The 14,045-nt window shown below is 50.5% G+C and overlaps 1 protein-coding gene across 1 annotated transcript; it reads left to right on the top strand.

Annotated features, from left to right (window-relative positions):
• Positions 1–4,328: 4,328 nt before the first annotated feature.
• tmem97 (transmembrane protein 97) lies at positions 4,329–12,477 on the top strand. Its single transcript, XM_072469767.1, has 3 exons — positions 4,329–4,562; positions 10,261–10,405; positions 12,099–12,477. The coding sequence occupies exons 1-3, from the start codon at positions 4,443–4,445 to the stop codon at positions 12,347–12,349; spliced, it is 516 nt and encodes a 171-aa protein (XP_072325868.1). The 5' UTR covers positions 4,329–4,442; the 3' UTR covers positions 12,350–12,477.
• Positions 12,478–14,045: the final 1,568 nt, after the last annotated feature.

The following is a 14,045-nucleotide window of genomic DNA, read 5'->3' as shown; positions in this document are numbered from 1 at the left end:
ATCTCGGGAGATCTCTGGATTGAACATGTGTTGAGGCCGATTTGTGACCTGATCGAGGTGTACAAAATTATGAGGGGCACAGAAAGGGTCGATAGGAAGGAATGTTTCCCCTTAGTAGAGGAGTCAATAATCAGGGGGCATAGATTTAAGGTAAGGGGCCGGAGATTTAAAGAGGATTTAAGGGAAAACCTTTTCACCCAGAGGATTGTGGGAATCTGGAAATCACGGCCTGAAAGGGTGGTGTTGGCAGTGACCCTCAACATTTAAGAAGCATTTAGATGAGTTGAAATGCCACAGCACACAAGGCTAAGTGCTGGAAAATGGTATTAGAATAGATAGGGGTTTGATGGCACAGACCTGATGAGCTGAGGGGTTGTAAAACTATGGCTCTATGTCAATCCCTTCTGCACCTGCACAGGTGAGTAGGTTTGGCCTGAGGTCAGTTGATGTTTCTTTTTCCTTCCAGCAAGATCTCTTCCAGCAGCTGGTTATTTCTGTTGTCTTCTGCTTTTTCCACCTCCTTCCTGACTGCTTGTCTCTAGGCGCTCCGGTCAGCAGCGAGGACTCCATACGCATCGACTCCAATCCCACTCACAGACATCCTTGCATGGCGGACGTGGGCGAGCTGTTGGTCTCGTGCCAATAGCAAGCTCCTCGTGGTCTTTGCGGACGGGGCTGTCATCCATTCGGCTCACACGAGACGGCCAATTGACTCGACGGCAAACAAGCTGTGGACTCCTTCATAACGGCGTACTTCCATATTCACACTCTGTCCTGCAGGCAATGGCCAGTATTCTGAGACGGCAGTGGAGGAAAATTTCAGCTGCTTTTCTTGGTTTTCTTCATCAACTTACATTGTCTGTGCCTCGTTACTGTAAAGGGGGGTGCTGAGTCTGGTACACACAGAGTTTTGACTTTTCAGTTAGTTTGCTGTTGGGGTATTAAGTGGAAAAACGTAACGTTGTTCATTTTGGAAGGGAGAACAAAAGAACAGTGTTACTTAAATGGAGAAAGACTGCAGAAAGCTGCAACACAAAGGGACTGGGGGGGGGGGATGACGACTTGTGCAAGAAGCACAGAAAGCTAGCACACAGGGGCAGCAAGTAATCAGGAAGGCTAATGGAATGTTGGCCCTTATTTCAAGGGGGTAGGAGTATAAGAGTCGGGAAGTCTTGCTGCAATGGTACAGGGTACTGGTGAGACCACGTCTGGAGTATTGTGAGCAGTTTTGGTCCCCTTATTAAAGAAAGATAATTCATTGGAGATGGTTCAGAGAAGATTTACTAGGATAATCTAGGTTTACTATGGAGGGATTGTTTTATGAGCAAAGGTTAAACAGGTTGGGATTCTACTCATTGGAATTTAGAAGAGTGAGAGGTGACCTCATTGAAACATATTGGATTCTTAAGGGGCTTGACAGGGTAAATGCTGAGAGGATGTTTGCCCCTCGGGAGCGTCTCGGACCAGAGGGCACAGTCTCAGAATAAAGAATTGCCAATTGAACACTGAGATGAGGAGGAATGTCTTCTCTCAAAGGGTTGCGAGTCTTTGGAACTCCTTATCACAGAGTGCTGTGGTGGCAGATTCCTTGTGTATATTTAAGGCTGAGATAGATTATTGATCAGTCAGGGAATCAAGGGTTACGGGGCAAGGGCAGGGGCAGGAAAGTGCACACGAGAAATGTCGGATCAGCCATCCTCGTATTGAATGGCAGAAAGGCTCGAGGGGCTGAACGGCCTACTCCTGTTCCTATTTCTTATGATTCACGCTTGACGTCTCAACTTTGACCTGCCAGTTAAGGCCTTGGCAATCCTGGTGCTGATTATGGTAACGAGTCAGATTCCGGTAATTGTTGATCCAGGGACTGTGAAAGCTGTCGACGAACTCCAGAGATAGGTTGTCAGTGCTGATGGAGTCTCTGCACCCTGGTCTGTAACTTTGGGCTTCCTGATGCTGGTCCTCAGTCCAAACTCCTTGACGGCCCAAAAGAACCAAGCATCAAGTGGCCTTCAGTATGAGATGCCAATGATGCATCAGCAGCAAGCAGCAACCTACAGACCAGGACCTTATGCACTTTAGACTTGGCATGCAGTTGAACAACTTAACAAATTAATTACTCCTGACCAAATGATTCATGCAGTCTATTTTCAAAGGCTTTTTGTTGCTGCTTTATAACAGAGCCTTGTACACGGCCAATCTCTCCTCTAAAACAGCAACAACATTCTACTAATTTACTGATGTAACCTTTAACAAGAACGTATTATAAATTCCAATTTAATATAGCAAACCATATAATTTTAACAGTAATGAACATTTCAGAGTGTCCTTGAAATTCTTTGGGAGGTTTGGCAGGAATCCCAGGACAGCTGACAATGTCCATTGACACTTTTTCCCGTCAGGCGGCGATCCCCAGATGGACCAGGAGGCTGTGCCCAGTGGTCCTCGGCAAATACTGGGCTCTCTATGCAGCACAAAAACTTCACGATCAAATATTCTCGCATTTAAACATACTGACAGTAGGGGGCAATGTAGAACCAGTACCTCATACTGACAGGAGGGGGCAATGTAGAGCCAGCAGCTCATACTGACAGGAGGGGGCAATGTAGAACCAGTACCTCATACTGACAGGAGGGAGCAATGTAGAGCCAGCAGCTCATACTGACAGGAGGGGGCAATGTAGAGCCAGTACCTCATACTGACAGGAGGAGGCAATGTAGAGCCAGCAGCTCATACTGACAGGAGGGGGCAATGTAAAGCCAGCAGCTTCAGTGTAACAGACACACTGGTACTTGTGCTTTCTGTTCAAATTTGTGTTTTAATGGCGGGGGAAAGCATTGTGGAGGTTTACGAATGTTCATGATGTCTAGATCCTCAAAAATTCTTAATCTGTTTCCCAGAGTGTGAGGTGCAGCCCACTGTGAAGTTTGTGTTTGGAGGCTCCTTCCAGAGGCAGACGGAGTGGGCTGTGGCCAATTCTGTTTTATGTTGATTGGGCAGCGCTGAGCAACATTGCCATGTATTTAGTAATTGTAGGTCTTTAAAGCTAAGATTGAGAATAGTCTGGTTCAGTTTGAAGAGTGAGCAAAATAATAGGCTTGAGGTGGGGGGTCAAAGGCCAATGTTCAACTGGAGAGAATTGTTATTTGCCCAGAAATTGATCTGAAGAATGAGCCTGACAGGAGTCTCCTCAGCTTGGGGCTAGAATAGGTCTGTTCTGATGAAAGATGGTCAGCCTGAAACATTAACTCGGTTTGTCTCTTCACGGATGCTGCCAGACCTGTTGAGGATTTCCAGCATTTTTTTGTTTTGATTTCAGATTTCTATCAGTGTTTTGCTATTGTAAGAAGGTCAGGGCCATCAACTTTGGCTGAATGTAGGGCAGCGCGGTCACGCAGTAGGTTAGCCCTGCTGCCTCACAGCGCCGAGGTCCCAGGTTCGATCCCGGCTCTGGGTCACTGTCCATGTGGAGTTTGCACATTCTCCCCGTGTTTGCATGGGTTTCGCCCCCACAACCCAAAGATGTGCAGGCTAGGTGGATTGGCCACCCTAAATTGCCCCTTAATTGGAAAAAAATGAATTGGGTACACCAAAAATTAAAAAAAAACTCTGGCTGAATGTGCCGGTTAGGTGGATTGGCCATGCTAAATTGCCCCTTAGTGTCCAAAGATGTGCAGGTTAGGTGGGTTTATGGCGCTAGGTAAGGTCGGTGCAGACTCTGTCAAAATGAGAGCTGAGGGTCGGTGCTGACTCAGTGGGTCGAATGGCTTCTTCTGCACTGTCGGGATTCTATAAACAGTCTGAGCAGTTTCCTCGCATGCTCCCAGCAGCCTTGTCCAGTCGAATAGCTTCCATTTTGCCAGATCTCTAACATTTCAGTAATAACCAAGAGCATTCAAACAAAACTTAAACTATGGATTTAATTTAATGTTGCGGCAATTTTGTTTTCTCCTAACTTGCTCTCAGCAGTGGTTAATTGCGAGAGAACAACAACTTGCATTTATATAGCACCTTTAACTTAAGTGTAATGTCCCATGTTGGGTGGAAGCTGGGGCTTCATGTTCACTTTTAAACAGAGTTCTGCAGAGGGCTCATTTGGACTCTTCACCTTAACTTGTCTTCACTCTGCCAGACCTGCTGGGTGTATCCGGCACTTTCTGTTATTTATTAAAGAGTCACAAGGTTTACTGAGTGTAAGTGGATCACTCAGCAGTTCCCCGCCCGCATTCCCGGAACCAATCACTTCTCACGCTGCCAGCAGCCGCTGCTGAGGAGACATTTGCTGCACCAATCACAGGATCATAGAGTGAGAAGAGGGAGAGAGAGGAGGGAAAGAGGGAGAGGAGGGAAAGTGTGTGTGAGGGAGAGATAGTGAGGAGAGGGAGTGAGTGTGAGAGGAATGAGGAGGGTGTGAGTGAGGAGGGAGTGTGAGTGAGTGAGTGACTATGGCTTCCTGCAGCCGTCTGCTGGAGTGGATTTTCTGCCTCTATTTCCTCTCGCACATTCCCATCACTTTAGGCATCGACCTGCAGGCCGTGTTACCCAGGGACTGGTACCCGGGCGCGGTGAGTGTTTACCCATTGACCCGGGGTGTCTGTCTGCTCCCAGCCCGGGGTCTGACTGTCTGCTCCCAGCCCGGGGTCTGTCTGTCTGCTCCCAGCCCGGGGTCTGACTGTCTGCTCCCAGCCCGGGGTCTGTCTGTCTGCTCCCAGCCCGGGGTCTGTCTGTCTGCTCCCAGCCCGGGGTCTGTCTGTCTGCTCCCAGCCCGGGGTCTGTCTGTCTGCTCCCAGCCCGGGGTCTGTCTGTCTGCTCCCAGCCCGGGGTCTGACTGCTCCCAGCCCGGGGTCTGACTGTCTGCTCCCAGCCCGGGGTCTGTCTGTCTGCTTCCAGCCCGGGGTCTGTCTGTCTGCTCCCAGCCCGGGGTCTGTCTGTCTGCTCCCAGCCCGGGGTCTGTCTGTCTGCTCCCAGCCCGGGGTCTGTCTGCTCCCAGCCCGGGGTCTGTCTGTCTGCTCCCAGCCCGGGGTCTGTCTGTCTGCTCCCAGCCCGGGGTCTGTCTGTCTGCTCCCAGCCCGGGGTCTGTCTGCTCCCAGCCCGGGGTCTGTCTGTCTGCTCCCAGCCCGGGGTCTGTCTGTCTGCTCCCAGCCCGGGGTCTGTCTGTCTGCTCCCAGCCCGGGGTCTGTCTGTCTGCTCCCAGCCCGGGGTCTGTCTGTCTGCTCCCAGCCCGGGGTCTGTCTGTCTGCTCCCAGCCCGGGGTCTGTCTGTCTGCTCCCAGCCCGGGGTCTGTCTGTCTGCTCCCAGCCCGGGGTCTGTCTGTCTGCTCCCAGCCCGGGGTCTGTCTGTCTGCTCCCAGCCCGGGGTCTGTCTGTCTGCTCCCAGCCAGGGGTCTGTCTGTCTGCTCCCAGCCCGGGGTCTGTCTGTCTGCTCCCAGCCCGGGGTCTGTCTGTCTGCTCCCAGCCCGGGGTCTGTCTGTCTGCTCCCAGCCCGGGGTCTGTCTGTCTGCTCCCAGCCCAGGGGTCTGTCTGCTCCCAGCCCGGGGGTCTGTCTGCTCCCAGCCCGGGGTCTGTCTTTCTGCTCCCAGCCCGGGGTCTGTCTGTCTGCTCCCAGCCCGGGGTCTGTCTGCTCCCAGCCCGGGGTCTGTCTGTCTGCTCCCAGCCCGGGGTCTGTCTGCTCCCAGCCCGGGGTCTGTCTGTCTGCTCCCAGCCCGGGGTCTGTCTGTCTGCTCCCAGCCCGGGGTCTGTCTGCTCCCAGCCCGGGGTCTGTCTGTCTGCTCCCAGCCCGGGGTCTGTCTGTCTGCTCCCAGCCCGGGGTCTGTCTGTCTGCTCCCAGCCCGGGGTCTGTCTGTCTGCTCCCAGCCCGGGGTCTGTCTGTCTGCTCCCAGCCCGGGGTCTGTCTGTCTGCTCCCAGCCCGGGGTCTGTCTGTCTGCTCCCAGCCCGGGGTCTGTCTGTCTGCTCCCAGCCCAGGGTCTGTCAGTCTGCTCCCAGCCCGGGGTCTGACTGTCTGCTCCCAGCCCGGGGTCTGTCTGTCTGCTCCCAGCCCGGGGTCTGTCTGTCTGCTCCCAGCCCGGGGTCTGTCTGTCTGCTCCCAGCCCGGGGTCTGTCTGTCTGCTCCCAGCCCGGGGTCTGTCTGTCTGCTCCCAGCCCGGGGTCTGTCTGTCTGCTCCCAGCCCGGGGTCTGTCTGTCTGCTCCCAGCCCGGGGTCTGTCTGCTCCCAGCCCGGGGGTCTGTCTGCTCCCAGCCCGGGGTCTGTCTGTCTGCTCCCAGCCCGGGGTCTGTCTGTCTGCTCCCAGCCCGGGGTCTGTCTGCTCCCAGCCCGGGGTCTGTCTGCTCCCAGCCCGGGGTCTGCCTGCTCCCAGCCCGGGGTCTGTCTGCTCCCAGCCCGGGGTCTGTCTGCTCCCAGCCCAGGGTCTGTCTGTCTGCTCCCAGTCCGGGGTCTGACTGTCTGCTCCCAGCCCGGGGTCTGTCTGCTCCCAGCCCAGGGTCTGTCTGTCTGCTCCCAGCCCGGGGTCTGTCTGTCTGCTCCCAGCCCGGGGTCTGTCTGCTCCCAGCCCGGGGGTCTGTCTACTCCCAGCCCGGGGTCTGTCTGTCTGCTCCCAGCCCGGGGTCTGTCTGCTCCCAGCCCGGGGTCTGCCTGCTCCCAGCCCGGGGTCTGCCTGCTCCCAGCCCGGGGTCTGCCTGCTCCCAGCCCGGGGTCTGTCTGCTCCCAGCCCAGGGTCTGTCTGTCTGCTCCCAGCCCGGGGTCTGTCTGTCTGCTCCCAGCCCGGGGTCTGTCTGCTCCCAGCCCGGGGGTCTGTCTGCTCCCAGCCCGGGGTCTGTCTGTCTGCTCCCAGCCCGGGGTCTGTCTGTCTGCTCCCAGCCCGGGGTCTGACTGTCTGTTCCCAGCCCGGGGTCTGACTGTCTGCTCCCAGCCCGGGGTCTGACTGTCTGCTCCCAGCCCGGGGTCTGACTGTCTGCTCCCAGCCCGGGGTCTGTCTGTCTGCTCCCAGCCCGGGGTCTGTCTGTCTGCTCCCAGCCCGGGGTCTGTCTGCTCCCAGCCCGGGGGTCTGTCTGCTCCCAGCCCGGGGTCTGTCTGTCTTCTCCCAGCCCGGGGTCTGACTGTCTGCTCCCAGCCCGGGGTCTGACTGTCTGCTCCCAGCCCGGGGTCTGACTGTCTGCTCCCAGCCCGGGGTCTGTCTGTCTGCTCCCAGCCCGGGGTCTGTCTGTCTGCTCCCAGCCCGGGGTCTGTCTGTCTGCTCCCAGCCCGGGGTCTGTCTGTCTGCTCCCAGCCCGGGGTCTGTCTGTCTGCTCCCAGCCCGGGGTCTGTCTGTCTGCTCCCAGCCCGGGGTCTGTCTGTCTGCTCCCAGCCCGGGGTCTGTCTGTCTGCTCCCAGCCCGGGGTCTGTCTGTCTGCTCCCAGCCCGGGGTCTGACTGCTCCCAGCCCGGGGTCTGTCTGTCTGCTCCCAGCCCGGGGTCTGTCTGTCTGCTTCCAGCCTGGGGTCTGACTGTCTGCTCCCAGCCCGGGGTCTGACTGTCTGCTCCCAGCCCGGGGTCTGTCTGTCTGCTCCCAGCCCGGGGTCTGTCTGTCTGCTCCCAGCCCGGGGTCTGTCTGTCTGCTCCCAGCCCGGGGTCTGTCTGTCTGCTCCCAGCCCGGGGTCTGTCTGTCTGCTCCCAGCCCGGGGTCTGTCTGTCTGCTCCCAGCCCGGGGTCTGTCTGTCTGCTCCCAGCCCGGGGTCTGACTGCTCCCAGCCCGGGGTCTGTCTGTCTGCTCCCAGCCCGGGGTCTGTCTGTCTGCTCCCAGCCCGGGGTCTGTCTGTCTGCTCCCAGCCCGGGGTCTGTCTGTCTGCTCCCAGCCCGGGGTCTGTCTGTCTGCTTCCAGCCCGGGGTCTGTCTGTCTGCTCCCAGCCCAGGGGTCTGTCTGCTCCGAGCTTGGGGTCTGCTCTGTGCTGCTGGGAAGCAGCAGGGTGAGGGTGAGGGGGCAGGATTTGTGTCTCAATACGTACTTGTTGTCCTCAACAATAACTTGATGAATTTGCATTTTCCAATCTCTAGGCGTCATTAATTTAGGGCAATAATAAAAAGAACAGGAGGGATTAATGTTTTTAGTCCAATATGACCTTTCTACAGAAGTCAGTGTACCTAACTATGGGGCTCTTCATGAAGTTATATTGGTCTGTGTTTAACTGCTTCACTCCACAGGTGCCGCCGGACTTGAACTTTTATCCCAGATTCCCAGCATCCTCAGTGTTTTGATTTAATTAACCACGGGTACAATATTGGGTGGCATAGCGGTTAGCACTGCTGCCTCACAGCACCAGCGACCCCGGTTCGATTCTGGCCTTGGGTGACTGTGTGGAGTGTGCACGTTCTCCCCATGTCTGTGTGGGGTTTCCTCCAGGTGCTCAGGTTCCCTCCCAGTCCAAAGATGTGCAGGTTAGGTGGATTGGCCACGCTAAGTTCCCCTTAGTGTCCAAAGACATGTAGGTTAAGCGGCCGTTGGGGTAGGACAGTGGAGTGCTTTTTCAAAGGATCGTTGCAGACTCGATGGGCTGAATGGCCTCCTTCTGCTCTGTAGGGATTCTATGATAGAAAGACATGAAGCACAGGTGGGCCAGTTCCTATTGAACCTGTTTCCATTGCCTCCTCCACCCTTCCAGGCAGCAAGTTCCAGACTCCCACCACCCTTTGGGTGATAAGGTTTTTCCTCACATCCCTTCTAAACCTCCCGCCCCTTACCTTAAATCTCTGTCCCTGGTCATTGATCCCTCCACCAAGGGGAGGTTTCTTCCTGGCTATTCTATCTACGCCCCTCATAATTTTATGCATCTCAATATTGTCCTCCCTGACTCTCCCCTGCTCCAAGGTAAACAACCCCAGTCTATCCAACCTCTATTCATAACTAAAACTCTGTAGCCCAGGCAACATCCTGATAAATCTCCTCTGTACCCATTCCAGGGCTATCGCATCCCTCTGCAGGCCTACCGCATCCGTCTGCAGGCCTACCTCCTGAACTAAAACACCCCCCAATGACCTTAAATGTACTGAGTCTGAGTTGGTTCAGGGGCGGGCTTGACCTGTTTCTATTGTGTTCCCAAGTGCGGGCTCAGGTAACCTTAGAAGACGATCATGTGGTGACCACTGGATTTTCACATCGTGGCCAGTGGGCAGCAATGTTGAATACACAGACATTTTTTGTTTGACTGAGCCACTTATTTTTCCCTTCTGCACCTAAAGAGGTTTCTTCATAGTCACACAGCTCATTATCTAAGATAACTTCTTCACCGTCACACCACATGATATCCAAGAAAACTCCGCTACACACGATATCCAAGGAAAGTCGAAAGATATGCGGGTTAGGTGGGTTGGCCAGGATAGATTGCCCCTTAGTGTAGGTTAGGGGGTTATTGGGAAAGGGTACGGGGAGTGGGCTTTGGTGGAGCGCTCTTTCAGAGGGTCAGTGCAGACATGATGGGCCGAATGGCCTCCTTCTGCACTGTTGGGATTCTACAAAAAACTCCATTACACTCTCACTGCACACAGTATCCAAGGAAACCCCACTACACCCTCACAGCCCAGTTTCTAAGGGAACTCCACTACACACAGTATCCAAGGAAACATCTCACTTTTTCACTGCATTGTATTTGAGGAAACATCAAAATGCACACTAGAGCCCACCAGTGTGCAGTGATGAAACTCCTTCACACTGCACACTAATGAAAATCTTTAACACGTTCACTGCTCAGTATCTCAGGAAATCTCAGTGAGATTTAATATGAACAGTTTAACATATGCCAGTGCCCAAGTTGGTGCAATTCTGAACCCCTAATTATGTACTGATCTTATCCAGTGGGCTAGAGCTTTAGCTGCCACTCTCCGGGAGTTCATTGGATGATGTTGGGTCGCCAGGTTGATGGCATTTGTCATGATTTCCCCCAGAATGGAGGCTGCCATTTTCCATGCTTATCCTGGCTTGGCCACCTTGATGTAAAATTAGTTATTGCTCTATACCTAGCCATACGAAAGAAGACGATTAAGAGCCCGACCCTGCTTTTGGGAATCTTCAGGGCGTTGTTGCATTAATCTGATGCTTTTCCTAGCAGAATTGTGACTGAATGAAACGTGGAATTTATGCAGTACTCGGGTAGTGTGTAACAGTGACAATCATTGTACTATGGCACATTCATGGCTGATATGGACTCTGAACATGGAACGCATAAGAGAGGCTTTAATTGCAGTTGAACAACTTCTAAAGATGTTAAATTTAGTTCTCAACACTATTTCTTTCCTCAGCTGCAAGGGTTATTAAAATGGTATGCAGCTCGATTCAAAGACCCAATGATTATGGACCCTCCAACATGGTTCAAAGCATTAATTCTTTGTGAAGCTGTGTTGCAGCTGCCTTTCTTTCCTATCGCAGCTTATGCTTTCTACAAAGGTCAGTAAGATAATATTTACGCTTGTAAGTGGTCTTGGTACTCCCCATCTCACATCTACATTTGCACCATGAATGCAATGTTATGAGGATTGTGCCTTTATCGTGGATTATATCCTGAATCCAAAACGTGTGAGGAGTGTTTTGTTTTGTTGTGGAATATTAATACCAGATGAAAAATATGGAACAATAAACAGGGTTTTCTTTCAGTGACACATTTCAGGGGACCTTTCTATTGCAAGTTGTGTTGTGATGTGTTGCTGTGTCCCATTACACCAAGTTCAGTACATGTCCTTAATTTTAGATAGAAATTTCAATATTGATGGAGATCATAATGGCTCACCACCAGTTTTTTAAATATTTCAATTTCATTTTGTTCTCAAACGTTAAGATTGGCTTGTCTTTGTCAGGCACCGTGGTCAAGAGTTCTGTATTAACCTTCAAAAATGAAAAATCTTTCCCCGTGTTTGATTTTGAATTTGTGCATCCTTCAATTCGCTGAACAGAACGAATAGACTTTTCCCATCTCAAACCCTTTCATAATTTTGAACTTTGATCTTGCCCTTCAGTGTCTCACTCCGATGAACAAGTCTCTCATCATAACTGTATTTTCTCATCTTGGGAAAGATCCAAGTGATTATGTTTTATCTCGGCTGTAAAATGCTTTCTTCACTATAATGTCAAAAACTGCACCTGTGCTCCCATCAAAGCCAGGTCCTGTACTGGTTCCCCCCTCCCTGTTTTTGTATTCCGTGACCCTGTATTTGGAAAAAAAAAAGACACTTCATAGACTAATGGTTGAGGTTCAGCGACATGAAAACGAAGAATCTAACTCCACTGTGCTTTAAAATAGGAGTGAAATGTCAGTTTATAACCACGATGGGCAACCTAGGCTGGTGAGTGGGCTGCATGAGTGGCCCTCCTTCATCTCAAAGATTAAATATATGCCAAATATTTTTCATAGGTTCTAGAAAATACTTAGTCATTCATATGTCATCAACTTCAAGAAATGGATGCAGAGGTAGCGCTCTGCACAGGGAGCGCACTCTCAGGCAATGCAGTGAGCAATCAGCATGCACATCACCTCACTTGCCCTTGCTTTACATGCAAATCACTTGTCATACTGGTAGGATTTCAGATTTTCCTGAGAATTAGTTTTTAATTTATATGGAGATAGTTTACCAATTAATTAAATGAAGTTGGTGGGGGCAGAATCCAGGCTGCTAGTTGTCCAGAGGGAAGAGAGTTTGTCAAAGCCTGTCACTACACTATATGCAAGCACAATGTCACGGGGGAAGCTAAAGAACTGGCACCCATGAGGGAGAGGAGGTCAGTCCAACTTCCAGGAGGACATCTCACCATGGAGCAGGGGCGCTATTGGAGGTTTATAATATTATGAGGGGCACAGATGGGGTGGATTGGAAGGCACTTTTTCCAGAAGTCAATTACCAGGGGGAAGGTTTAAGGTAAGAGGTAGAAGGCTAAGAGGGGAGTTGAGGGGAAACTTTCATCCAGCAGGTGCTGAGACTCTGGAACTCACAGCCGTAAGCCCCTGTAATTCTTTTAAACAAATTCCAAAGAACTACTGTTTATAAAATATGACATTTTGTTTTGCATCTTAACGGTTGTGCCTGGAATAATCCACAAAGTGAAGTATGATCAATAATATAACACTTTGTATTACCTTAATATACAGGCAGTTGCTCGTGGATAAGGACACCTGCTATCATATACTCAACACATGTGGCAACAACAGTTATTTCCATCCTCGCACATATTCTGTTTAACGACTTCACTGAATCAACATACCCAGGACCAAAATCCATGTCAGAACGTTTATCTCTCTTGGCCATTTACGCTCCCTATTTACTAATCCCAGTAATGATCCTGATAACCATGCTTTTCAGCAAGAGGTACAATCCTGACGAGGGAAAGAAGAGACGGTGACCGCAGCAGCTTGAGAATCATTTCATTTTTTTCCCCCCCACCTCCATTTGGATTTAGTGTCTTATGATTTGACTACAATTTTGTAATAAAATAGTGCATTTTAATGAAATAAAATGTTTAAAAATTAATATCACAAGAGGGCTGCTCTTTTTATTACAGGAGTATTGTCAGTCAAAATTGACGATCAAAAATTCAAGCTTTTGGCTTTGTGAGATAAGCACGCGTGTACCTTGGAACCTCAGGAGTCACAGAGCTTAAATCCATGTTCCCATTAATTTACATGCAACTTGTATTGCTAACATATGTTGGTCTTCTGATCTATCAATGGGACAAAAGTGCTAAGACCAATTTGTTCCAAATGTCCAGGCCCAACAAGGTGAAACAGACAAAGTCTAGCCGACTTGGTATGCTCACGTTTCCAATGCTCAGAGGCCGCAATTGGTTCTAGGAATACAGGTTTGACTCTGGCTTAGCCCTTTTGGTCTTAGTATCCCATCTTCGATTCTGGTGCCTAGTTTGTTAAATGAACCCATTTTGCTGCCCTCAACCACCCTCCTTTGGCAACCCATTGAACTGTTGGATCACCCTGTTTAGATAAATAAATTTTGGCTTCTGCCCTTAATTATTTGTTCCATAATGTTTGGGAAACAAAATCTTTACAAATAATTTAATACAAATATTCAGGGGCAGGATTGTTTAAAAATTGCATGCCAGCCACATGACGTAGGATCAGAAAGTTGGTGTATCTGGGCAGTGGGAAGACAGAAGAGCCATTATTCTTGTTCACTTACACCTTGATGTATAGCATGGCAGATCACATCATGTTAACCCACTACCAATATTATATTTCCTTGAACAAAAAAATATTTTATTCTATCTTAGCAATAATAGATTATTTAATGTTTTATCAGTCATGACCATTTCGCTCAACAATATTCCTTAACCAAGTATTGATAGATGCAGGTAGAATTTGAGTACACTGTTCTTTTAAGAAAAACAAAAACAAAAAAAAAGAGTTATGAAGTGAAGCTAAGGAAGTTAAGTCACTTCTCAGCTAAAATATTGAGGATATGGAAAGGATAAGTTTGTATAAAGACAGGACAAGAAAATAATTTTTAAAAATTGTTTCTAGCACATGGATGATACTGGGAAGGTTGCATTGCCTGTAACTAATGGTCCTAAAATAGTGGGTATTATTATTGAAACACTGTAATCCATATGGCAATTGCACAGCACCGTTTAGTTGGGCATTCTATAATTGTGATCCAGCAAAAATGAAGGAGCAATGGCAAAAGTCCAAGTCAGGATGGTGTGTGCCTGGGAGGGAACTTAGAATCATAGAATCCTTACAGTGCAGGAGGGCAATCGGCCCATCGAGTCTGCGCTGACCATTCGAAAGAGCACTCTACCCACGTCAACTCCCCCGTCCACCCCACCCTATCCCTGTAACCCCACCTAACCTGCACATCCCTGGACACTTAAGGGGCAATTTAGCATGGCCAATCCACCCAACCCATACATTTTTGGACTTACAAGTGATGGTGTTTCCATGATACATTGCTCATACTTCCACCAGAGGGGATGAATAGACCGCTACCCAGCACATTAAATTCTACCTTGTTGAAGCAGTCCCAATTCCCAGGTCTGAGCAGAGGGCTCAGATTGGGACAAAGTATTACTCATTCGATTGTTCCTG

Source organism: Scyliorhinus torazame, chromosome 12, assembly GCF_047496885.1.
Source record: "Scyliorhinus torazame isolate Kashiwa2021f chromosome 12, sScyTor2.1, whole genome shotgun sequence".
NCBI classification, from domain to species: Eukaryota; Metazoa; Chordata; class Chondrichthyes; order Carcharhiniformes; family Scyliorhinidae; genus Scyliorhinus; species Scyliorhinus torazame.
This window is presented reverse-complemented; position numbering and strand designations above follow the sequence as displayed.

Coding starts and splice junctions, on each gene's coding strand:
- tmem97 (XM_072469767.1), top strand. CDS start 4,443: ATGGCTTCCTGCAGCCGTCTGCTGGAGTGGATTTTCTGCCTCTATTTC. Junction 4,563..10,260: donor GGGACTGGTACCCGGGCGCG/GTGAGTGTTTAC, acceptor TTCTTTCCTCAG/CTGCAAGGGTTATTAAAATG. Junction 10,406..12,098: donor AGCTTATGCTTTCTACAAAG/GTCAGTAAGATA, acceptor CTTAATATACAG/GCAGTTGCTCGTGGATAAGG.